The 27,506-nt window shown below is 45.5% G+C and overlaps 1 protein-coding gene across 1 annotated transcript; it reads left to right on the top strand.

The window, feature by feature from the left end:
- Positions 1-5,354: 5,354 nt before the first annotated feature.
- Positions 5,355-6,012, top strand: LOC123413040 (cortical cell-delineating protein-like). Its single transcript, XM_045105986.1, has one exon. The coding sequence runs from the start codon at positions 5,432-5,434 to the stop codon at positions 5,828-5,830; it is 399 nt and encodes a 132-aa protein (XP_044961921.1). The 5' UTR covers positions 5,355-5,431; the 3' UTR covers positions 5,831-6,012.
- The last annotated feature ends 21,494 nt before the right edge of the window (positions 6,013-27,506 follow it).

Below are 27,506 nucleotides of genomic sequence, written 5' to 3'. Positions count from 1 at the left end.
AGGTACTGATTTTAAGGCTGGGCCCCACGAGCACCTTTTAGTACCGGTTCGTGGCATGAACCGGTAAAAGAGTTTTTTAGTTGATTATTTATGCAGCTGTCTTTTAGTCCCACCTCGCCAAGCGAGAGGCACACACAGCGGTTTATAAGCCCTGAGTGTAGAGACGATGAAGGGAGAAGCGCAGTGCTCACCGGTCTGTTACAACATGCATTTCAAATGAACTACAAAAAGGTTGAAAGTTGGCATGGTATCATCATAATAGTTGTGGAGAAAGTCTTCACTTTTTCTTTGCTTGTGTCCTTTCCTTATTGCGCCATAACCATGGATAATCTTCATCATTTATCAGGATGCTTGGGTCAGCCTTGACTTTGAAGGGAGGAATTTCATGAAACTTTTCATAATCTTCGGACATGTTTGTCTTGCCCTCCACTCCCACGATGTCCCTTTTTCCTGAAAGAACTATGTGACGCTTTGGCTCATCGTATGATGTATTCGCTTTCTTATTTTTTTTCTTTTTCTCGGTTTGGTAGACATGTCCTTCACATAGATAACCTGTGCCACATCATTGGCTAGGACGAACGGTTCGTTAGTATACCCAAGATTGTTCAGATCCACTGTTGTCATTCCGTACTGTGGGTCTACCTGTACCCCGCCTGCTGACAGATTGACCCATTTGCACTTAAACAAAGGGACCTTAAAATCTACTCCGTAGTCAAGTTCCCATATGTCCACTATGTAACCATAATATGTGTCCTTTCCCCTCTCGGTGGCTGCATCAAAGCGGACACCGCTGTTTTGGTTGGTGCTCTTTTGATCTTGGGCTATCGTGTAAAATGTACTCCCATTTATCTCATATCCTTTCCAAATCGTAACAGTTGAAGATGGCCCCCTGGACAACGAGTACATCTCATCAAAAATAGTGTTTTCATCTCTGAGACGTGTTTCCAACCAACTGTTGAAAGTCCTGATGAGTTCACATGTAATCCAGTCGTCGCACTGCTCCGGGTGTTTGGAGCGCAGACTGTTCTTGTGTTCATCGACATAAGGGGTCACCAAGGTAGAGTTCTGTAGAACTGTGCAGTGTACTTCAGACCAAGAATATCCGTCCCTGCATATTATTGTCTCCCCTCCAAGCGTGCCTTTTCCAGTCAGTCTCCCCTCATACCGCGATTTAGGGAGACCTATCTTCTTAAGGTCAGAAATGAAGTCAACACAAAACCCAATGACATCCTCTGTTTGATGGCCCATGGAGATGCTTCCTTCTGGCCTAGCGCGGTTACAGACATATTTCTTTAGGACTCCCGTGAACCTCTCAAAGGGGTACATATTGTGTAGAAATACGGGGCCCAGAATGACAATCTCCTCAACTAGATGAACTAGGACGTGCGTCATAATATTGAAGAAGGATGGTGGGAACACCAGCTCGAAACTGACAAGACATTGCACCACATCACTCCTTAGCCTTGCTATGATTTCTGGATCGATCACCTTCTGAGAGATTGCATTGAGGAATGCACATAGCTTCACAATGGCTAATCGAACGTTTTCCGGTAGAAGCCCCCTCAATGCAACCGGAAGCAGTTGCATCATAATCACGTGGCAGTCATGAGACTTTAGGTTCTGAAACTTTTCCTCTGCCATATGTATTATTCCCTTTATATTCGACGAGAAGTCAGTCGGGACCTTCATACTAAGCAGGCATTCAAAGAAGATTTCCTTCTCTTCTTTGGTAAGAGCGTAGCTCGCAGGACCTTCATACTGCTTTGGAGGCATGCCGTCTTTTTCGTGCAAACGTTGCAGGTCCTCCCGTGCCTCAGCTGTATCTTTTGTCTTCCCATACACGCCCAAGAAGCCTAGCAGGTTGACGCAAAAGTTCTTCGTCACGTGCATCACGTCTATCGAAGAACGGACCTCTAGGTATTTCCAGTAGGGTAGGTCCCAAAATATAGATTTCTTCTTCCACATGGGTGCGTGTCCCCCAGCGTCACTCGGAACAGCTAGTCCGCCGGGACCCTTTCCAAAGATTACATGTAAATCATTGACCATAGCAAGTACGTGATCACTGGTACGCATGGTGAGCTTCTTCCAGTGATCTGCCTCGCCTTTGAAATGCTTGCCTTTCTTTTGACATTGATGGTTGGTCGGAAGAAATCGACGATGGCCCAGTTACACATTCTTCCTGCAGCTTCCCAGGTATATACTTTCGGTGTCAGCTAAACAGTGCGTGCATGCGTGGTATCCCTTGTTTGTCTGTCCTGAAAGGTTACTGAGAGCGGGCCAATCGTTGATGGTTACAAACGACAACGCGTGCAGGTTAAATTCCTCCTGTTTGTGCTCATTCCACGCACGTACACCGTTTCCATTCCACAGCTGTAAAAGTTCTTCAACTAATGGCCTTAGGTACACATCAATGTCGTTGCCGGGTTGCTTAGGGCCTTGGATGAGAACTGGCATCATAATGAACTTCCGCTTCATGCACATCGAAGGAGGAAGGTTATACATACATAGAGTCACGGGCCAGGTGCTGTGATTGCTGCTCTGCTCCCCGAACGGATTAATGCCATCCGCGCTTAAACCAAACCATACGTTTCTTGGGTCACGTGCAAACTCAGCCCAGTACTCTCTCTCGATTTTTCTCCACTGCGACCTGTCAGCGGGTGCTCTCAACTTCCCGTATTTCTTACGGTCCTCACTGTGCCATCGCATCAACTTGGCATGCTCTTTTCTTCTGAAGAGTCGTTTCAACTGTGGTATTATAGGAGCATACCACATCACCTTCGCAGGAATTCTCTTCCTGCGGGGCTCGCCGTCAACATCACCAGGGTCATCTCGTCTGATCTTATACCGCAATGCACCGCATACCGGGCATGCGTTCAAATCCTCGTACGCACCGCGGTAGAGGATGCAGTCATTAGGGCATGCATGTATCTTCTGCACCTCCAATCCTAGAGGGCATACGACCTTCTTTGCTGCGTACGTACTGTCGGGCAAATCATCATCCTTTGAAAGCTTCTTCTTCGATATTTTCAGTAGCTTCTCAAATCCTTTGTCAGGCACAGCATTCTCTGCCTTCCACTGCAGCAATTCCAGTACGGTACCCAGCTTTGTGTTGCCATCTTCACAATTGGGGTACAACTTTTTTTTGTGATCCTCTAACATGCGATCGAACTTCAGCTTCTCATTTTGACTTCCGCATTGCGTCCTTGCATCGATAATGACCCGGCGGAGATCATCATCGGGCACATCGTCTGGTTTCTCTTGATCTTCAGCAACTTCCCCCGTTGCAGCATCATCGGGCACATCGTCTGGTTCCTCTTGATCTTCAGCAGCTCCCCCCATTGCAGCATCACCGTAGTCAGGGGGCACATAGTCGTCATCGTCCTCTTCTTCTTCGCCGTCTTCAATCATAACCCCTATTTCTCTGTGCCTCATCCAAACATTATAGTGTGGCATGAAACCCTTGTAAAGCAGGTGGGCGTGAAGGATTTTCCGGTCAGAGTAAGACTTCGTATTCCCACATTTACTGCATGGACAACACATAAAACCATTCTGCTTGTTTGCCTCAGCCACTTGGAGAAAAATATGCACGCCCTTAATGTACTCGGAGGTGTGTCTGTCACCATACATCCATTGTCGGTTCATCTGTGTGCATTACATATAATTATGTGTGTCAAAATTAAGAAAATCAGACAAATATCTATCTAAAGTAAGAAAATCAGACAAGTATCATAAAGAAGATAAGAACAAGAGGCTCACCACGGTGGTGTCGGCGACGAGATCGGCGCGCGCGATCAACGGCGTTGAAAACGGGGACGGGGCGTGACGGAGCCCTAAATCTAGACAAATCTCGGGAAAAATGAAGCTCCTAGGTCGAGCTTCGAGAGGAGAAAGCTTAACTAGTGTGGCTCGGGCATTTCATCGAACACCTCATGTGCATAAGAGGTGAGCTAGAGAACCAAAATGCCCTCCCCTCGCCGGCCAAAAATAACAGAGTGCTCGCGGCGATGGGTATATATAGGCAACTTATTTGTCCCGGTTCGTGGCATGACCGATACCAATGGTTGTGGGCCAGCAGCGAGGACCATTGGTCCCGGTTCATGGCTCGAACCGGGACAAATGGTTCTACACGAACCGGGACCAATGCCCACGAGGCCCCGGCCGGCCCCCTGGGCTCACGAACCATCGTGGGCGGTCCTGGACCTGGCTGGAGGTGCTGGTCGGGTGCGGTACCTTGTGCAGGCTGGGACTAGATGGTGTGGCCGCGGTTTCCCTGTCTGGTAGTCGGTCCTTGGTCCTTGGCTTTGCAGCTATATCGGTAAGTGTTGCGGTGGCGGCGGTATGAAGCTTCTTGGATAGTGCTACCAAGTCCATGGAGGCGAGGTGGTCGGCTACGCGCGGTTGAAAATCTTGCACGGCTTAGGTCGAGCCGGTGTTGGTGACACCCGTGGATGTCATTTCCTTCCTTGGAGGCATCGTCTAGCGTGTTTGCCACCTCCTTCGTCCTCCAGGAGCTGTTAGGAGCATTGTGTTTGGAGACAAGTCTGACTCCTCGTTGCTCTACTTCGGAGTCTGCCGCAATCCTTGTTTTGATCCTAAGTGGCACTATATATGTCTGTCACCGGTTGTTCAAGACGGTGACTTTTCAGTGTGGATTGAGTCCTGTCATTGATCTGCATCTTTCTCTCACGCGCTAAGGGTGGCTGGTGCGTCGACAAGAGACACTCTGGGGAAGTTATTTGGTCTTCGGTGTTGTTCGACGTCAGTCAAGACGCGGTGCTTTGTGTCGGTTCAGGATAAGCTCTTTTGCATTGTAGCTCGGTGGACGGTGTGGTTTATCTTTAGGTTTGTCCTTGTGATGTTCGTGCTATGCATCAAGTGATAGCTTTTTTCATTGAAATTATGTCTTTACCAGAGTACAAAAGGTATCATGGACACATGGAATCAAAATCGTACGACTCCTATTTGTGTCTCCGTGAACGTGATGATCAGGGTAAGCCAGCTCCTAGAGCTGCCATGCCAGATATATCTATTCCTTTGTCCGATCCTGTGCTCCAGATTATTATGGCCACACTTGTAAGCCATCAAATATTTATGTACACACAGCAGACAACATGCATATAGGAGTACTCTTCTTGGAAACAAAAGGAAACTCTCATGGCACAGCTCTCAAGTTTTTGTTCATTAGCGAACAGATTAAGCTCCAATGATGGATGTCACACCCGTAACATGCGAGTACAATAATGGTTGCACATGAGTTTTGGAAATTACCACGGCAAGATTGAAACTAATTACCTCTGATGATGACATGAAGGCACTTGCACACCACACCCGGTCTATAAGTACCACCCCCAAACAACCCAAGAAAACCATCCCAAGCTAGCATACCCTACAAGCTTAATTAGCCACATACCAGCACAAACGATCAGTAGCAATGGCGCCCTCCAAGCTCGCCCTCTTCCTCGCCCTGAACCTTGTCCTCCTTGCCGCCGTGCAGGGCTGCGGTCCCTACTGCCCACCGGTCGTCCCCACCCCGCCGATCCTTCCACCGTTCGTGCCGTCGACCGGCGGGGGCAGCTGCTCGATCAACACGTTGAAGCTGGGCGTGTGCGCCAACGTGCTGAACCTGCTGAAGCTCAAGATCGGCGTGCCGGCGAACGAGCAGTGCTGCCCACTCCTGGGCGGGCTCGCCGACCTCGACGCCGCCGTGTGCCTCTGCACCGCCATCAGGGCCAACATCCTCGGCATCAAGCTCAACGTCCCCATCGACCTGACCCTCCTCCTCAACCAGTGCGGCAAGAAGTGCCCAACCAACTTCACCTGCCCCATCTGATGCATCCATCCATTGCATGGGCTCCCTCGCTCGTGCATGCATGCTTGATAAGCTCGTGATTGATCATCAGGGTCATTGTATCCCGTTATGGTATCTAAATGCACGATTTGCATATTTGTAAAAGGATATACATACTTGTACACGCACCTTGGAATATAAAATTTGTTCAAGTTGGGGTTTTCTCTCTTCCCTCTCGGCTGGAACCCTAGCCCTCCTCGTCAAGAGAAAAGATCATCCTAGTGTATGTAGCTTAGTAAATATACCCTAGCCCTCCTCGGCACAAAAAATCTTATGTAACTTAGGAACAAGGCAGGATCTAAGAATCATTTTTGTTTATTTAGTTTGATAAGGCAGTGTCAACAACAACAAAATATACAGATGGTATTGACATCCTAGTGTAAATCTCTCTATATACAATGGGTGCTCGGAAGCAAAAAAGATTAATTATAACTACCCTGGTTAAAAATGTATACCTGCTATCCTGGGGGTGTTAACCAAAGGTGCTAAGCATGAAAGCAACAGAACTTGGCATATTTATATATGTCATACTTTTGAAACATAATGTATAGCTTGTATATAGGAACCATGGTCATGTGAAATATTTGGGCGCCGTTCTTGTCAGGATGTCTTAGTCGGAGATCGGAAAAACGATTGAGCAACAAGGACACATATCCTTTCTTGGGTTAAAAGATCCTAAGAAAAATACTTACATGAGATTCTTTCTTTTGCTGGTAAAAAGAAGACTTACTTGAGCTTCTTGAACAAACCAAATTCTGTTACGGTCCGAGGAAGAAAATCTTCAGATCGAGCCCAAACCTGCCATGCTTGTCTGAAATTTCGAAACAAGAAGAAATTAGAAACTAGGAGAAGTATTAAAGCAAGAGAATTAAGAGGGAAAAGAGGTTATTCATACGAGGCCTGGATGAGTACGGTGCACTCGGCCTTGCCATAAGAGGTCTTTACGGTGTCATCCATAAATCAAGCCCATCTAGCCCACACAGGAAAGAAATACTCAAGTGCGCGATGACGCCGGGCTGAATAATTAGGCCTTTGGTGATACAACCTACATGTATGGCTTGGTACATAGTCAAAGGGCTACCTGTCGATTGTCATGAGACAACCAAGCATATGTGGCATGACTATGTCTTGCTCTGTTGTTCCAATTTGGCATGTAGGTCGCTCTATAGCAAGCTGGTGCATAGCCCCCTCCCGAGATTGTCCCGCGTTTGGACCATCCTAGTCTAGTTTTTTTCCTTTCAGTTGGCGGAAGTTCTAGAACCATCGTTGAGTCAGTTTTTATTTTCTTCTTCTTTGTTGCTTCTTTTTATTTTTCTACATCTTTCTCATTTTCGTTTTTCTCCTTTTCCACTTTCTTTTCTATTTTTGATTTTATTTTATTATGTCATTTTCATTTTAATTTTTCATTTCTCATTTTTTTTCTTGTTTGCCTTTTATTATATTTTTCATTATTTCCAATTTCAATTTTCCTGTCTTTTCAAAAAAACAAATATTGAAAAAATATCAAAATTGTGAACACATTTGGAAATCATAAACATTTTTTCAATTTATGGACATGTTTTGAAACGTGAACATTTTTTATATTCGTATTTTTTGCATATTCTCGGACATTATTTGAAATGATGAACATATTCTCGGACATTATTTGAAATGATGAACATTTTATTTGAAATGATGAACATTTTTTTTGAAGTTAAACCAATTGTTTTGAATTGATAAATATTTTTATATTTTGGAAAAACTTTTTGAAGATCATAATTTTTTTAATAAATTTGTTTTTGAAAACCATGAACATACTTTCATTCAACAAACCTCTTTTCAATTGATGAACTTCGAAATTCAGGGACAATTTAAACTGAAATACATTTTTTATGGACATTTTTTACAGAATCGTGAATATTGTTTTAATTCATGAACTTCTTCCATCTTTAATAATTGTTTTTGAACCCACACACTTTATTTCTTTCCCGGACTTTTTTTAAAATCATGAAAGATCCTTGAATATTCAAAGATTTGTTTGAAAATCATGAATTATTTTAAATTTGAAAAATTTATGACTTCCCAAATGTTTTTCAAAAACATGCACATTTCATGAATTCACGAATATTTATGATTTCTCAAATATATTTTTATTTCTCTATTTCTTGAAAATGGAAACATTTTGTAATCCTGAATTATTTTAAAATAGAAAATACAAATACAGAAAAGAAAAAAGGAAAAATATATAAAAAAAACATTGGTGTCCCGCCTCCCACATGGGTCGGCCCAAGACTAATGGGATTTAATCAAGTGGACCAAAGCCCTCTTTTCTACTAGTGTATGATAGAGTTGAATGGCCTTATTTGAAAGGGGTTCTTGTTAAATTTGGCTTTAATTGAAACTAGTTAGAATCGGTGATCAGGTGTGCGACCTCTATACAATATGCAGTCAAAGTAAATGGGAACTTAACTGGCCCTTTCATACCTACTAGAGGCATACGTCAGGGTGATCCCATCAGCCCATACTTATTTTTATTATGTCCTGAAGGTTTATCTTGTCTTCTACAGTTAAAAGAAGCAATAAGGGACATTAGAGAAATCAAGAACAGAAAAGCAGGCCATCCTATTTACCACCTCTTATTTGATGATGATAGCATATTTTTTGTGACGAGCGACAATAGAAGCACAAACATACTTAAAATTGCTCTTGAGACCTACTACAAAGGCTCTGGTCAGAAAATCAACTTGCACAAGTCATATATCTTCTTTGGACATCAATGTGACAATCGGGTGAAGGAACGAGTAAAGAACATGGTAGGAGTCCGAGATGAGTCTCTACAAGCCACTTACCTTGGCATGCCTTCTTGGGTGGGATGCTCTACAACAAGCAATTTTAATTTCCTCACTCGGAGGCTATGGAGGATATTAAATGGGTGGAATGATAAGACTGTTATCCAGAGAAGGTAGAGAAGTACTTCTAAAGTCGGTGGCTCAAGCCATCCGGACATATGTAATGTGCTGCTTCCAAATTCCAATATCAATATGTGAGAACATGCATAGACCTATCTCCAGTATGGTGGGGAATGGAAGATGGGAGGAAAAAATTCACTGGAGGTCCTCTAATTGGCTATCCTCGCCCAAGTATCTTGGAGGAATGGGATTCAGGGACTTGGTGATTTTTAATCAAGCCATGCTTGCAAAGCAGTGCTGTAGGCTCTTAGTGAACCCCAATTCATTATGCTTCAAGGTATTAGAAGGAAGGTATTGTTGGGGAACGTAGCATAAATTCAAAATTTTCCTACGCATATTCAGATCTTCCTATGGAGAGACCAGCAACGAGAGAGGGGTAAGAGCATCTTCATACCTTTAAAGATCGCTAAGCGGAAGCGTTGCTAGAACGCGGTTGATGGAGTCGTACTCGCAGCGATTCCGATCTAGTGCCGAACTACGGCACCTCCGCGTTCAACACACGTCCAGCCCGGTGACGTCTCCCGCACCTTGATCCAACAAGGAGGAGGGAGAGGTTGGGGAAGAACTCCAGCAGCACGACGGCGTGGTGTCGATGGAGAGACGAGGTCTCCCGGCAGGGCTTCGCCAAGCACCGGCAGAGAGGAGGAGAAAGAAGAGCAGAGCTGCGCCGAGGGAGAGGGAAAAGTCTGGTCTCCAATGGCCAAAAGTGCCCACTATATATAAGGGGAGGGGAGAGGGGGTGCCACCCCTAGGGTTCCCACCCTAGGGGGTGCGGCAGCCCCTCCAGATGGGAGGTGCGGCGGTCAGAAGGGGGAGGAGGGGGTGGCGCACCAACTGGTGGGCCTTAGGCCCACCTGGCTTAGGGTTTGCCCCCCCTTTTCTCTCCCTTGCGCAATGAGCTGAGTGGGGAGGCGCACCAGCCCACCTAGGGGCTAGTTCCCACCCCCACTTGGCCCACCTTACCTCCCAGGGTCGTCGCCCCCCTTCGGTGGTCCCCCGGGGCCACCTCCGGTGGTCCCGGTGGTCCCAGTGGTCCCGGTACGTTACCGGTGATGCCCGAAACACTTCCGTTATCCGAAACCATCCGTCCTATATATCAATCTTTATCTCCGGACCATTCCGGAGCTCCTCGTGACTTCCGGGATCTCATCCGGGACTCCGAACAACTTTCGGTAACCTCGTATAATAATTCCCTATAACCCTAACGTCATCGAACCTTAAGTGTGTAGACCCTACGGGTTCGGGAGACAGGCAGACATGACCGAGACACCTCTCTGGCCAATAACCATCAGCGGGGTCTGGATACCCATGGTGGCTCCCACTTGCTCCATGATGATCTCATCGGATGAACCACGATGTCAAGGATTCAATCAATCCTGCATACGATTCCCTTTGTCTGTCGGTATAGAACTTGCCCGAGATTCGATCGTCGGTATACCTATACCTTGTTCAATCTCGTTACCGGTAAGTCTCTTTACTCGTTCAGTAGCACGTCATCGTGTGACTAACTCCTTAGTCACATTGAGCTCATGATGATGTTCTACCGAGTGGGCCCAGAGATACCTCTTCGTCACACGGAGTGAGAAATCCCGATCTCGATTCGTACCAACCCAACAGACACTTTCGGAGGTACCCGTAGTGCACCTTTATAGTCACCCAGTTACGTTGTGACGTTTGATACACCCAAAGCACTCCTACGGTATCCGGGAGTTGCACAATCTCACGGTCAAAGGAAAAGACACTTGACATTAGAAAAGCTTTAGCATATGAACAATACGATCTAGTGCTATGCTTAGGATTGGGTCTTGTCCATCACATCATTCTCCCAATGATGTGATCCCGTTATCAATGACATCTAATGCCCATGATCAGGAAACCATGATCATCTATTGACTAACGAGCTAGCCAACTAGAGGCTTGCTAGGGACACATTGTGATCTATTTATTCACACATGTATTACTGTTTCCTGTTAATACAATTATAGCATGAACAATAGACGATTATCATGAACAAGGAAATATGATAACAACCATTTTATTATTGCCTCTAGGGCATATTTCCAACAGTCTCCCACTTGCACTAGAGTCAATAATCTAGTTACATTGTGATGTATCGAACACCCATAGCATTATGGTGTTGATCATGTTTTGCTCGTGGAAGAGGTTTAGTCAACGGGTCTGCAATATTCAGATCCGTGTGTACTTTACAAATATCTATCACTCCACTCTGGACATGATCCTGGATGGAGTTGTAGCGGCGTTTGATGTGCTTCGTCTTCTGGTGAAACCTGGGCTCCTTGGCTATGGCAATGGCCCCAGTGTTATCACAGAAGAGTGTCATTGGACCCGACGCGCTTGGAACCACTCCAAGGTCGGTGATGAGCTCCTTCATCCAAATTCCTTCATGAGCTGCTTCTGAAGCAGCTATGTACTCCGCTTCACATGTAGCTGCTGCCACGACTTTTTGCTTGCTGCTGCACCAGCTCACTGCCCCACCATTCAACACATATACGTATCCGGTCTGTGACTTAGAGTCATCCAGATCTGTGTTGAAGCTAGCGTCGACGTAACCCTTTACGACGAGTTCTTCGTCACCTCCATAAATGAGAAACATTTCCTTAGTCCTTTTCAGGTACTTAAGGATATTCTTGACCGCTGTCCAGTGCTCCATACCTGGATCACTTTGGTACCTCCCTACCAAACTTATGGCAAGGTTTATATCAGGTCTGGTACACAGCATGGCATACATTAGAGAGCCCACGGGAGAAGCGTAGGGGACAGAACTCATCTTCTCTCTATCTGTTGCCGTGGTCGGCGACTGAGTCTTACTCAATCTCATACCTTGCAAAACTGGCAAGAACCCTTTCTTTGAGTTTTCCATATTGAACTTCTTCAATATCTTGTCAAGGTATGTACTTTGCGAAAGACCTATGAGGCGTCTTGATCTATCTCTATAGATCTTGATGCCTAATATGTATGTAGCTTCTCCAAGGTCCTTCATTGAAAAAATCTTGTTCAAATAGGCCTTTATGCTCTCCAACATCTCTATATTATTCCCCATCAATAATATGTCATCCACATATAGTATGAGGAAAGCTACAGAGCTCCCACTCACTTTCTTGTACAGACAGGCTTCTCCGTAAACCTGTATGAACCCAAACGCTTTAATCACCTCATTAAAGCGAATGTTCCAACTCCGAGATGCTTGCACCAGCCCATAGATGGAGCGCTGGAGCTTGCACACTTTGTTAGCACCCTTAGGGTCGACAAAACCTTCTGGTTGCATCATATACAACTCTTCCTTAAGGTTCCCGTTAAGGAACGTTGTTTTGACGTCCATTTGCCAAATTTCATAATCATAAAAGGCGGCAATTGCTAACATGATTCGGACTAATTTGAGCTTCGCTACGGGAGAGAAAGTCTCTTCGTAGTCAACTCCTTGAATTTGTCGAAAACCCATTGCGACAAGTCGAGCTTTGTAAACGGTTACATTAATTACCGTTTGCATCAGTCTTCTTCTTGAAGATCCATTTATTTTCTATGGCTCGCCGGTCATCGGGCAAGTCCACCAAAGTCCATACTTTGTTCTCATACATGGATCCTATCTCGGATTTCATAGCCTCAAGCCATTTGTTGGAATCCGGGCCCGCCATCGCTTCTTCATAGTTCGAAGGTTCACCGTTGTCTAACAACATGATTTCCATCACGGGGTTGCCGTACCACTCTGGTGCGGAGCGTGCCCTTGTGGACCTTCGCGGTTCAGTAGTAACTTGATCCGAAGCTTCATGATCATCATCATTAACTTCCTCTTCAGTCGGTGTAGGCGCCACAGGAACAACTTCCCGCGCTGCGCTACTATCCTGTTCGAGAGGGGGTGTAATTACCTCATCAAGTTCTACCTTCCTCCCACTTACTTCTTTCGAGAGAAACTCTTTCTCTAGAAAGGATCCGTTCTTGGCAACAAAGGTTTTACCTTCGGATCTAAGATAGAAGGTATACCCAATAGTTTCCTTAGGGTATCCTATGAATACGCATTTCTCCGCTTTGGGTTCGAGCTTTTCTGGTTGAAGTTTCTTCACATAAGCATCGCAGCCCCAAACTTTAAGAAACGACAACTTAGGTTTCTTGCCAAACCATAGTTCATACGGTGTTGTCTCAACGGATTTAGACGGTGCCCTATTTAAGGTGAATGCTGCAGTTTATAATGCGTATCCCCAAAATGATAGCGGTAAGTCGGTAAGAGACATCATAGATCGTACCATATCTAATAAAGTGTGATTACAACGTTCAGACACTCCGTTGCGTTGCGGTGTGCCAGGCAGCGTCAGTTGTGAAACGATTCCACACTTCCTTAGGTGTGTGCCAAACTCGTGACTCAAATATTTCCTCCACGATCAGATCGTAGACATTTAATTTTTCTGTCACGTTGATTCTCAACCTCACTCTGAAATTCCTTGAACTTTTCAAACGTCTCAGATTTGTGCTTCATCAAGTAGATATACCCATACCTACTCAAATCATCGGTGAGAGTGAGAACATAACGATAACCACCGCGAGCTTCAACGTTCATTGGACCACACACATCAGTATGTATTATTTCCAATAAGTCGGTTGCTCTCTCCATTATTCCTGAGAATGGAGTCTTAGTCATCTTGCCCATGAGGCACGGTTCGCATGTGTCAAATGATTCAAAGTCAAGAGACTCTAATAGTCCATCGGTATGGAGCTTCTTCATGCGCTTAACGCCGATATGACCAAGGCGGCAGTGCCACAAGTATGTGGGACTATCATTATCAACTTTACATCTTTTGGTACTCACACTATGAATATGTGTAACATCACGATCGAGATTCATCAGGAATAAGCCATTCACCAGCGGAGCATGACCATAAAACATATCACTCATATAAATAGAACAACCATTATTCTCTGACTTAAATGAGTAGCCGTCTCGCATTAAGCAAGACCCTGATACAATGTTCATGCTTAAAGTTGGTACTAAATAACAATTATTAAGGTTTAAAACTAATCCCGATGGTAGATGTAGAGGCAGCGTGCCGACGGCGATCACATCGACCTTTGAACCATTCCCGACGCGCATCGTCACCTCGTCCCTGGCCAGTCTCCGCTTATTCCGCAGTTCCTGCTTTGAGTTGCAAATGTGAGCAACAGCACCGGTATCAAATACCCAGGAGCTACTACGAGCGCCGGTAAGGTACACATCAATAACATGTATATCACATATACCTTTAACGTTGCCGGCCTTCTTGTCCGCTAAGTATTTGGGGCAGTTCCGCTTCCAGTGACCCTTTCCCTTGCAATAGAAGCACTCAGTCTCAGGCTTGGGTCCGTTCTTTTTCTTCTTCCCGACATCTGGCTTACCGGGCGCGGCAACAGCTTTGCCGTCTTTCTTGAAGTTCTTCTTACCCTTGCCTTTCTTGAAACTAGTGGTCTTGTTGACCATCAACACTTGATGCTCTTTCTTGATTTCTACTTTTGCAGACTTGAGCATCGAGTACAACTCGGGAATGGTCTTCTCCATCCCTTGCATGTTGTAGTTAAGCACAAAGCCTTTGTAGCTTGGTGGGAGAGACTGGAGGATTCTGTCAATTATAGCATCATCCGGAAGTTCAACTCCAAGTGAAGTCAGACGACCGTGTAACCCAAACATTTTGAGTATGTGCTCACTGACAGAACGGTTCTCCTCCATCTTACAGCTAAAGAACTTGTCGGAGACTTCATATCTCTTGACACGGGCATGGGCTTGAAAAACTAGCTTCAGCTCCTGGAACATCTCATATGCCCCGTGTTGCTCAAAACGCCTTTGGAGCCCCATTTCTAAACTGTATAACATGCCACACCTAACCAGAGAGTAGTCATCACTCCGCGTTTGCCAGATGTTCAGAATGTCCTAGGCTGCTGCGGGAGCGGGAGGGTCACCTAGCGGCGCATCAAGGACATAAGCCTTTTTAGCTGCTTCAAGGATGAGCTTCAAGTTGCGAACCCAGTCCGCATAGTTGCTACCATCATCTTTCAGCTTGTTTTTCTCTAGGAATGCGTTGAAATTGAGGTTGACGTTGGACATCTACAATATTTATAAAGACAACTTTTAGATTAAGTTCATGACAATTAAGTTCATTTAATCAAATTAAGTATGAACTCCCACTTAAATCGACATCCCTCTAGTCATCTAAGTGATACATGATCCATGTTGACTAACCCGTGTCCGATCATCACGTGAGACGGACTAGTCACCATGGTGAGCAACTCCATGCTGATCGTATTCAACCATACGACTCATGTTCGACCTTTCGGTCTCTTGTATTCGAGGTCATGTCTGTAGATGCTAAGCTCGTCGAGTCAACCTAGGTGTTTCGCGTGTGTAAATCTCGCTTACACCCGTTGTATGAGAACGTTAGAATCTATCACACCCAATCATAACGTGGTGCTTCGAGACAACGAACCTTCGCAATGGTGCACACTTAGGGGAATACGTTCTCGAAATTTTAAGAGGGATCATCTTATTATGCTACCGTCGTTCTAAGCAATAAGATGTAAAACCAGCCCACTAAGGGCTGGTGTGTCTCCCCAAAGCCTATGGGCTTCCCCGGGGTGGGTTGTCCCCCCCCCCCCCCCGGTGAACTCCCGGAAACCATTCGTCATTCCCGGTACATTCCCGGTAACTCCGAAAACCTTCCGGTAATCAAATGAGGTCATCCTATATATCAATCTTCGTTTCCGGACCATTCCGGAAACCCTCGTGACGTCCGTGATCTCATCCGGGACTCCGAACAACATTCGGTAACCAACCATATAACTCAAATACGCATAAAACAACGCCGAACCTTAAGTGTGCAGACCCTACGGGTTCGAGAACTATGTAGACATGACCCGAGAGACTCCTCGGTCAATATCCAATAGCGGGACCTGGATGCCCATATTGGATCCTACATATTCTACGAAGATCTTATCGTTTGAACCTAAGTGCCAAGGATTCGTATAATCCCGTATGTCATTCCCTTTGTCCTTCGGTATGTTACTTGCCCGAGATTCGATCGTCAGTATCCGCATACCTATTTCAATCTCGTTTACCGGCAAGTCTCTTTACTCGTTCCGTAATACAAGATCCCGCAACTTACACTAAGTTACATTGCTTGCAAGGCTTGTGTGTGATGTTGTATTACCAAGTGGGCCCTGAGATACCTCTCCGTCATACGGAGTGACAGATCCCAGTCTTGATCCATACTAACTCAACTAACACCTTCGGTGATACCTGTAGAGCATCTTTATAGTCACCCAGTCACGTTGCGACTTTTGATACACACAAAGCATTCCTCCGGTGTCAGTGAGTTATATGATCTCATGGTCATAGGAATAAATACTTGACACGCAGAAAACAGTAGCAACAAAATGACACGATCAACATGCTACGTCTATTAGTTTGGGTCTAGTCCATCACGTGATTCTCCCAATGACGTGATCCAGTTATCAAGCAACAACACCTTGTTCATAATCAGAAGACACTGACTATCATCGATCAACTGGCTAGCCAACTAGAGGCATGCTAGGGACGGTGTTTTGTCTATGTATCCACACATGTAAATGAGTCTTCATTCAATACAATTATAGCAAGGATAATAAACTATTATCTTGATACAGGAATTATAATAATAACTATACATTTATTATTGCCTCTAGGGCATAATTCCAACAGTCTCCCACTTGCACTAGAGTCAATAATCTAGCCCTCACATCACCATGTGAATTACATTGTAATAAATCTAACACCCATACAGTTCTGGTGTCGATCATGTTTTGGCCGTGGAAGAGGTTTAGTCAGCGGGTCTGCTACATTCAGATCCGTGTGCACTTTGCATATATTTACGTCCTCCTCCTCGACGTAGTCGCGGATGAGGTTGAAGCTTCGTTTGATGTGTCTGGTCTTCTTGTGAAACCTTGGCTCCTTTGCTAAAGCAATGGCACCAGTGTTGTCACAGAACAAGGTTATTGGATCCAGTGCACTTGGCACCACTCCAAGATCCGTCATGAACTGCTTCATCCAGACACCCTCCTTAGCCGCCTCCGAGGAAGCCATGTACTCCGCTTCACATGTAGAATCTGCTACGACGCTTTGCTTGGAACTGCACCAGCTTACTGCACCCCCATTAAGAATAAATACGTATCCGGTTTGCGACTTAGAGTCGTCCGGATCTGTGTCAAAGTTTGCATCGACGTAACCTTTTACGACGAGCTCTTCGTCACCTCCATACACGAGAAACATCTCCTTAGTCCTTTTCAGGTACTTCAGGATATTCTTGACCGCTGTCCAGTGATCCACTCCTGGATTACTCTGGAACCTACCTGCCATACTTATGGCCAGGCTAACATCCGGTCTAGTGCACAGCATCGCATACATGATAGAACCTATGGCTGAAGCATAGGGGACGGAGCGCATATGCTCTCTATCTTCATCAGTTGCTGGGCACTGAGTCTTACTCAATCTCGTACCTTGTAACACTGGCAAGAACCCTTTCTTGGACTGTTCCATTTTGAACCTCTTCAAAACTTTATCAAGGTATGTGCTTTGTGAAAGTCCTTTCAGGCGTTTTGATCTATCCCTATAGATCTTAATGCCTAGAATGTAAGCAGCTTCTCCTAGGTCCTTCATAGAGAAACTTTTATTCAAGTAACCTTTTATGCTCTCCAAAAGCTCTACGTTGTTTCCAATCAGTAATATGTCATCCACATATAATATTAGAAACGCCACAGAGCTCCCACTCACTTTCTTGTAAATACAAGATTCTCCAACCACTTGTATAAACCCAAATGCTTTGATCACCTCATCAAAGCATTTGTTCCAACTCCGAGATGCTTGCACCAGTCCATAAATGGATCGCTGGAGCTTGCACACCTTGTCAGCATTTTTAGGATCGACAAAACCTTCGGGTTGCATCATATACAACTCTTCCTTAAGGAAACCGTTAAGGAACGCCGTTTTGACATCCATCTGCCAGATTTCATAATCGAAAAATGCAGCTATTGCTAACATGATTCTGACGGACTTAAGCATTGCCACGGGAGAGAAAGTCTCATCGTAGTCAATTCCTGGAACTTGTGAAAAACCCTTTGCCACAAGTCGAGCTTTATAAACGGTCACATTACCGTCAGCGTCCGTCTTCTTCTTAAAGATCCATTTGTTCTGAATAGCCTTGCGGCCCTCAGGTAGTATCTCCAAAGTCCACACTTTGTTCTCATACATGGATCCTATCTCAGATTTCATGGCCTCTAGCCATTTGTTGGAATCTGGGCCCACCATTGCTTCTTCATAATTCGCAGGTTCATTGTTGTCTAACAACATGATTGATAAGACGGGATTATCGTACCACTCTGGAGCAGCGCGTGATCTCGTCGACCTGCGTGGTTCAACAGAAACTTGAACTGGAGTTTCATGATCATCATCATTAACTTCCTCCTCAACCGGCGTCGCAATGACAGAGGTTTCCCCTTGCCCTGCGCCACCATCCAGAGGGATGAGAGGTTCGACAACCTCGTCAAGTTCTATCTTCCTCCCACTCAATTCTCTCGAGAGAAACTCCTTCTCGAGAAAAGTTCCGTTCTTAGCAACAAACACTTTGCCCTCGGATTTGAGATAGAAGGTGTACCCAACTGTCTCTTTTGGGTAGCCTATGAAGACGCATTTTTCCGCTTTGGGTTCCAGCTTTTCAGGCTGAAGCTTTTTGACATAAGCATCACATCCCCAAACTTTAAGAAACGACAACTTTGGCCTTTTGCCATACCACAATTCGTATGGTGTCGTCTCAACGGATTTTGATGGTGCCCTATTTAAAGTGAATGCAGCTGTTTCTAATGCATAACCCCAAAATGTTAACGGCAAATCAGTAAGAGACATCATAGATCGCACCATCTCTAACAAAGTACGATTACGACGTTCGGACACACCATTACGCTGTGGTGTTCCAGGCGGTGTTAACTGTGAAACAATTCCACATTGTCTTAAGTGAGCACCAAACTCGAAACTCAGATATTCACCCCCACGATCAGACCGTAGGAACTTGATCTTCTTGTTACGATGATTTTCCACTTCACTCTGAAATTGCTTGAACTTTTCAAATGTTTCAGACTTGTGTTTCATCAAGTAGACATAACCATATCTACTTAAATCGTCAGTGAAGGTGAGGAAATAACGATATCCGCCGCGTGCCTCTACGCTCATTGGACCACACACATCGGTATGTATGACTTCCAACAAGTCACTTGCACACTCCATTGTTCCGGAGAACGGAGTCTTAGTCATCTTGCCCATGAGGCATGGTTCGCACGTGTCAAGTGAATAAAAGTCAAGTGACTCCAAAAGTCCATCAGCATGGAGTTTCTTCATGCGCTTTACACCAATATGACCCAAGCGGCAGTGCCACAAAAATATGGTGTTATCATTGTTTACTCTAACTCTTTTGGTCTCAATGTTATGTATATGCGTATCGCTATCAAGATTCAATATGAACAATCCTCTCACATTCGGTGCATGACCATAAAAGATGTTACTCATAGAAATAGAACAACCATTATTCTCAGACTTAAAAGAGTAACCGTCTCGCAATAAACAAGATCCAGATATAATGTTCATGCTCAACGCAGGCACTAAATAACAATGATTTAAGTTCATCACTAATCCCGATGGTAGCTGAAGTGACACTGTTCCGACGGCGATTGCATCAACCTTGGAACCATTTCCTACGCGCATCGTCACTTCGTCTTTCGCCAGCCTTCGTCTATTCCGCAGTTCCTGTTTCGAGTTGCAAATGTGAGCAACAGAACCGGTCTCGAATACCCAGGCACTACTACGAGAGCCGGTTAAGTACACATCAATAACATGTATATCAAATATACCTGATTTTTCTTTGCCCGCCTTCTTATGTGCCAGATACTTGGGGCAATTGCGCTTCCAGTGACCCATACCCTTGCAATAGAAGCACTCTGTTTCAGGCTTAGGTCCAGCCTTGGGTTTCTTCGGCGGATTGGCAACAGGCTTGCCGCTCTTCTTCGAATTGCCCTTCTTGCCTTTGCCGTTTCTCTTGAAACTAGTGGTCTTGCTCACCATCAACACTTGATGCTCTTTACGGAGTTCAGACTCTGCGACTTTCAGCATCGCAAGCAACTCGCCGGGAGACTTGTTCATCCCTTGCATGTTGTAGTTCAACACAAAGCCTTTATAGCTTGGCGGCAGTGATTAAAGGATTCTGTCAGTGATAGCTTCTTGCGGGAGTTCAATCCCCAGTTCAGCTAGACGGTTTGAGTACCCAGACATTTTGAGCACATGTTCACTGACAGACGAGTTTTCCTCCATCTTGCAAGCATAGAATTTATCGGAGGTCTCATACCTCTCGATCCGGGCGTTCTTCTGAAAGATAAACTTCAACTCCTGGAACATCTCAAATGCTCCATGACGCTCAAAGCGACGTTGAAGTCCCGGTTCTAAGCCATACAAGACTGCACATTGAACTATTGAGTAGTCCTCCTTACGCGCTAACCAAGCGTTCTTAACATCCTGATCAGCCGTAGCGAGTGGTTCATCTCCTAGCGCAGCATTAAGGACATAATCCTTCTTCCAAGCTTGTAAGATTAGCTTAAGATTACGAGCCCAGTCTACAAAGTTGCTTCCATCATCTTTCAACTTAGCTTTCTCTAGGAACGTATTAAAATTCAGGATGACACTTGCGTGAGCCATGATCTACAACACAAATATATTCAAAGTGGACTTAGACTATGTTCAAGATAATTAGAGTTCAACTTAATCAAATTATATGCTAAACTCCCACTCAAAAAGTACATCTCTCTAGTCATTTGAGTGGTTCATGATCCACTTACACTATCCCAAGTCCGATCATCACGTGAGTTGAGTATAGTTTCAGTGGTAAGCATGCCTATGCTAATCATATCAACTATATGATTCATGATCGACCTTTCGGTCTCATGTGTTCCGAGGCCATGTCTGCACATGCTAGGCTCGTCAAGCTTAACCCCGAGTGTTCCGCGTGCGCAACTGTTTTGCACCCGTTGTATGTGAATGTTGAGTCTATCACACCCGATCATCACGTGGTGTCTCGAAACGACGAACTGTAGCAACGGTGCACAGTCGGGGAGAACACAATTTCGTCTTGAAATTTTAGTGAGAGATCACCTCATAATGCTACCGTCGTTCTAAGCAAAATAAGGTGCATAAAAGGATTAACATCACATGCAATTCATAAGTGACATGATATGGCCATCATCACGTGCTTCTTGATCTCCATCACCAAAGCACCGGCACGATCTTCTTGTCACCGGCGCCACACCATTATCATCCATCAACGTGTTGCCATCGGGGTTGTCGTGCTACTTATGCTATTACTACTAAAGCTACATCCTAGCAAAATAGTAAACGCATCTGCAAGCACAAACGTTAGTATAAAGACAACCCTATGGCTCCTGCCGGTTGCCGTACCATCGACGTGCAAGTCGATATTTCTATTACAACATGATCATCTCATACATCCAATATATCACATTACATCATTGGCCATATCACATACAATCATACCCTGCAAAAACAAGTTAGACGTCCTCTAATTTTGTTGTTGCATGTTTTACGTGGTGACCAAGGGTATCTAGTAGGATCGCATCTTACTTACGTAAACACCACAACAGAGATATATGAGTTGCTATTTAACCTCATCCAAGGACCTCCTCGGTCAAATCCGATTCAACTAAAGTTGGAGAAACCGTCACTTGCCAGTCATCTTTGAGCAAAGGGGGTTACTCGTAACGATGAAACCAGTCTCTCGTAAGCGTACGAGTAATGTCGGTCCAAGCCGCTTCAATCCAACAATACCGCGGAATCAAGAAAAGACTAAGGAGGGCAGCAAAACGCACATCACCGCCCACAAAAACTTTTGTGTTCTACTCGAGAAGACATCTACGCATGTACCTAGCTCATGATGCCACTGTTGGGGAACGTCGCATGGGAAACAAAAATTTTCCTACGCGCACGAAGACCTATCATGGTGATGTCCTTCTACGAGAGGGGATGAGTGATCTACGTACCCTTGTAGATCGTACAGCAGAAGCGTTAGAGAACGCGGTTGATGTAGTGGAACGTCCTCACGTTCCTCGATCCGCCCCGCGAACAATCCCGCGATCAGTCCCACGATCTAGTACCGAACGGACGGCACCTCCGCGTTCAGCACACGTACAGCTCGACGATGATCTCGGCCTTCTTGATCCAGCAAGAGAGACGAAGAGGTAGAAGAGTTCTCCGAAAGCGTGACGGCGCTCCGGAGGTTGGTGATGATCTTGTCTCAGCAGGGCTCCGCCCGAGCTCCGCAGAAACGCGATCTAGAGGAAAAACTATGGAGGTATGTGGTCGGGCAGCCGTGAGAAAGTCGTCTCAAATTAGCCCTAATTGCTCCATATATATAGGAGGAGGGAGGGGGGGCCTTGCCTTGGGGTCCAAGGACCCCCAAGGAGTCGGCCGAGCCAAGGGGGGGAGGACTCCCCCCCCAAACCGAGTTGGACTTGGTTTGGTGGGAGGAGTCCCCCTCCCTTCCCACTTCCTCCCTCTTTTTTTTTCTTTTCCTTTGATTTCTTATTCTTGGCGCATAGGCCCCCTTGGGGCTGTCCCACCAGCCCACTTAGGGCTGGCGTGTCTCCCCAAAGCCTATGGGCTTCCCCGGGGTGGGTTGCCCCCCCGGTGAACTCCCGGAAACCATTCGTCATTCCCGGTACATTCCCGGTAACTCCGAAAACCTTCCAGTAATCAAATGAGGTCATCCTATATATCAATCTTCGTTTCCGGACCATTCCGGAAACCCTCGTGACGTCCGTGATCTCATCCGGGACTCCGAACAACATTCGGTAACCAACCATATAACTCAAATACGCATAAAACAACGTCGAACCTTAAGTGTGCAGACCCTGCGGGTTCGAGAACTATGTAGACATGACCCGAGAGACTCCTCGGTCAATATCCAATAGCGGGACTTGGATGCCCATATTGGATCCTACATATTCTACGAAGATCTTATCGTTTGAACCTCAGTGCCAAGGATTCGTATAATCCCGTATGTCATTCCCTTCGTCCTTCGGTATGTTACTTGCCCGAGATTCGATCGTCAGTATCCGCATACCTATTTCAATCTCGTTTACCGGCAAGTCTCTTTACTCGTTCCGTAATACAAGATCCCGCAACTTACACTAAGTTACATTGCTTGCAAGGCTTGTGTGTGATGTTGTATTACCGAGTGGGCCCTGAGATACCTCTCCGTCATACGGAGTGACAAATCCCAGTCTTGATCCATACTAACTCAACTAACACCTTCGGTGATACCTGTAGAGCATCTTTATAGTCACCCAGTTACGTTGCGACGTTTGATACACACAAAGCATTCCTCCGGTGTCAGTGAGTTATATGATCTCATGGTCATAGGAATAAATACTTGACACGCAGAAAACAGTAGCAACAAAATGACACGATCAACATGCTACGTCTATTAGTTTGGGTCTAGTCCATCACGTGATTCTGCCAATGACGTGATCCAGTTATCAAGCAACAACACCTTGTTCATAATCAGAAGACACTGACTATCATCGATCAACTGGCTAGCCAACTAGAGGCATGCTAAGGACGGTGTTTTGTCTATGTATCCACACATGTAAATGAGTCTTCATTCAATACAATTATAGCAAGGATAATAAACTATTATCTTGATACAGGAATTATAATAATAACTATACATTTATTATTGCCTCTAGGGCATAATTCCAACAGTGACATGATATGACCATTATCATCTTTGCTCTTTCGATCTCCATCTTGAAGCATCGCATGATCATCATCGTCACCGGCGTGACACCATGATCTCCATCATCGTGTCTCCGTGAAGTCGTCACGCCAACTACTACTATCACTACTACTATAGCTAACCGTTAGCAATGAAGTAAAAGTAGTAAGCACATGGCGTTGCATCTCAAACAATAAATTAAGACAACTCCTATGGCTCCTGCCGGTTGTCATACTCATCGACATGCAAGTCGTGAAACCTATTACAATAGCATGATCATCTCATACATCATACATGCAACATCACAACTTTGGCCATATCACATCACATGTCAAACCCTGCAAAAACAAGTTAGACGTCCTCTAATTGTTGTTGCAAGTTTTACGTGGCTGATTTGGGTTTCTAGCAAGAACGCCTTCTTACCTACGTGACAGCAACAACTATGATATGCCAAAGCTATTTACCCTTCATAAGGACCCTTTTCATCAAATCCAATCCAACTAGAGTAGGAGAGACAGACACCCGCTAGCCACCTTTATGCACGGTGTGCATGTCTGTCGGTGGAACCAGTCTCACGTAAGCGTACGTGTAAAGTCGGTCCGGTCCGCTTCATCCCACAATACCACCGGAAAAGAATAAGACTAGTAGTGGCAAGAAAATTGAAAAATCATCACCCACAACTTTTGTGTTCTACTCGTGCATAGAATCTACGCATAGAAAACCTGGCTCGGATGCCACTGTTGGGAACGTAGCATAAATTCAAAATTTTCCTACGCATATTCAGATCTTCCTATGGAGAGACCAGCAACGAGAGAGGGGTAAGAGCATCTTCATACCTTTGAAGATCGCTAAGCGGAAGCGTTGCTAGAACGCGGTTGATGGAGTCATACTCGCAGCGATTCCGATCTAGTGCCGAACTACGGCACCTCCGCGTTCAACACACGTGCAGCCCGGTGACGTCTCCCGCACCTTGATCCAGCAAGGAGGAGGGAGAGGTTGGGGAAGAACTCGAGCAGCACGACGGCGTGGTGTCGATGGAGAGACGAGGTCTCCCGGCAGGGCTTCGCCAAGCACCGGCAGAGAGGAGGAGAAAGAAGAGGAGGGCTGCGCCGAGGGAGAGGGAAAAGTCTGGTCTCCAATGGCCAAACGTGCCCACTATATGTAGGGGGAGGGGAGAGGGGGTGCCACCCCTAGGGTTCCCACCCTAGGGGGTGCGGCAGCCCCCCCAGATGGGAGGTGCGGCGGCCAGAAGGGGGAGGAGGGGGTGGCGCACCAACTGGTGGGCCTTAGGCCCACCTGGCTTAGGGTTTGCCCCCCCCTTTTCTCTCCCTTGCGCAATGGGCTGAGTGGGGAGGCGCACCAGCCCACCTAGGGGCTGGTTCCCACCCCCACTTGGCCGAGCTTACCTCCCGGGGTCCTCGCCCCCCTTCGGTTGTCCCCCGGGGCCACCTCCGGTGGTCCCGGTACGTTACCGGTGATGCCCGAAACACTTCCGGTATCCGAAACCATCCGTCCTATATATCAATCTTTATCTCCGGACCATTCCGGAGCTCCTCGTGATGTCCGGGATCTCATCCGGGACTCCGAACAACTTTCGGTAACCTCGTATAATAATTCCCTATAACCCTAGCGTCATAGAACCTTAAGTGTGTAGACCCTACGGGTTCGGGAGACACGCAGACATGACCGAGACACCTCTCTGGCCAATAACCATCCGCGGGGTCTGGATACCCATGGTGGCTCCCACTTGCTCCATGATGATCTCATCGGATGAACCACGATGTCAAGGATTCAATCAATCCTGTATACGATTCCCTTTGTTTGTCGGTATAGTACTTGCCCGAGATTCGATCGTCGGTATACCTATACCTTGTTCAATCTCGTTACCGTTAAGTCTCTTTACTCGTTCCGTAGCACGTCATTGTGTGACTAACTCCTTAGTCACATTGAGCTCATGATGATGTTCTACCGAGTGGGCCCAGAGATACCTCTTCGTCACACGGAGTGACAAATCCCGATCTCGATTCGTACCAACCCAACAGACACTTTCGGAGGTACCCGTAGTGAACCTTTATAGTCACCCAGTTAGGTTGTGACGTTTGATACACCCAAAGCACTCCTACGGTATCCGGGAGTTGCACAATCTCACGGTCGAAGGAAAAGACACTTGACATTAGAAAAGCTTTAGCATACGAACAATACGATCTAGTGCTATGCTTAGGATTGGGTCTTGTCCATCACATCATTCTCTCAATGATGTGATCCCGTTATCAATGACATCTAATGCCCATGATCAGGAAACCATGATCATCTATTGACTAACGAGCTAGCCAACTAGAGGCTTGCTAGGGACACATTGTGATCTATTTATTCACACATGTATTCCTGTTTCCTGTTAATACAATTATAGCATGAACAATAGACGATTATCATGAACAAAGAAATATGATAATAACCATTTTATTATTGCCTCTAGGGCATATTTCCAACAGGTATCAATATTCATCAATGATTGCTAGAATGGATAAATGTTGCACCAGATCTTCACGCATTGTACTTTACTGTGGCTATATGGAATAACTCGGATAACAGAAATAATATATGAAATGGTGAGAATTTGCATCATCCGCATCGTGTGGCTGGGAAGATTAAATCCTATATTGGTTTCATCTTAATGGACAATTTCAAGCCGAACTAGACCACTAGGCGTGAGATCCAAACATCAGTCACAAACGGTCGGTGTTGATAAATGTTGATGCTGCAGTCTTCTCACAATCATCGCGAATGGGAGTGGGCATAGTAATAAGAAGTCACCTAGGAGGCTAGGACTACTACTAGCAACCAAAACAAGGTATGTGGACCAAGTGGTTAACCTTGAACTCGCGGAGGCCATTGCTATGCGGTGTGCCCTACAATTTGCTGAAGAAGTGGGCTTCCAAAGAATTATCGTTGCATCTGATTGCGCCACTTTGATCAGCAAAGTGACAAGTGCTACGATGGACAGATCTCAAACAGGCGCCATAGTTTTTGATATTAAGAATAGGGCTCCAAAGTTCGAATATTGTTTGTTTACTCATGTTAGTCGGTCATGTAATATGGCAGCTCATGTTCTAGCAAAATCATCGGAAACAAGATCTTCGGTCATGTTGGTTTGATGAAGTTCATGAGGTATTCAGAAACATTTTATGTAAGGAACTATCTCTGTTTGTATAAATGAAGTTGCCATGTCAAAAAATGAAGAGATATATGTCATCCGTGGAATTACAAATCAAAGAAAAAAGGGACACGCGAATGCGGCAGCTATAGTGCAACGGCCAACCTCATGGTCATGGAACTAATCATGTTTACCATGATTAGGCGAAAACATGACCCCATCGATGAACAGGACAAGTGGCAAGATATATGTGTCTTTAGCTATATGTGAGGATTTGTTTAACCCATTACAACGCACAGGTCTTTTTGCTAGTTATTATACAACAAGCTGAACGTATCACTAGTGGGGACAGGGCCTATAGCCCCGGCCCGTAAGGGGCTTTAGTCCCGGTTCACCAACCGGGACTAAAGGGGCGGGACTAAAGGCCTAACCTTTAGACCCGGCCCTGTTACAAGCCGGGACTAAAGGTGCTCCACGTGGGCGCCTCGTAGCGCCCCATAGACAGGACCTTTAGTCCCGGTTCGTCACACGGGCCGGAACTAAAGATTTTCAGATTTTGCTGGTTTTTGGGTTTTTTTTTGAATGAAATTATTTTTGGGTTTTAGGGTTTTAGGGTTTAGGTGTTCGGGAGATTAACGTGATGCCTCGTTTGGTTTTCGGGAATTAGTTTTCATATAATTTAAATAGAAATAAATATGCGTATATATATAAGATTAACT

This window comes from Hordeum vulgare, chromosome 7H (assembly GCF_904849725.1).
Source record: "Hordeum vulgare subsp. vulgare chromosome 7H, MorexV3_pseudomolecules_assembly, whole genome shotgun sequence".
Lineage (NCBI taxonomy): Eukaryota > Viridiplantae > Streptophyta > Magnoliopsida > Poales > Poaceae > Hordeum > Hordeum vulgare.
Note: the sequence above shows the minus strand (reverse complement) of the source record. Positions and strands in the feature narration are given on the sequence as shown.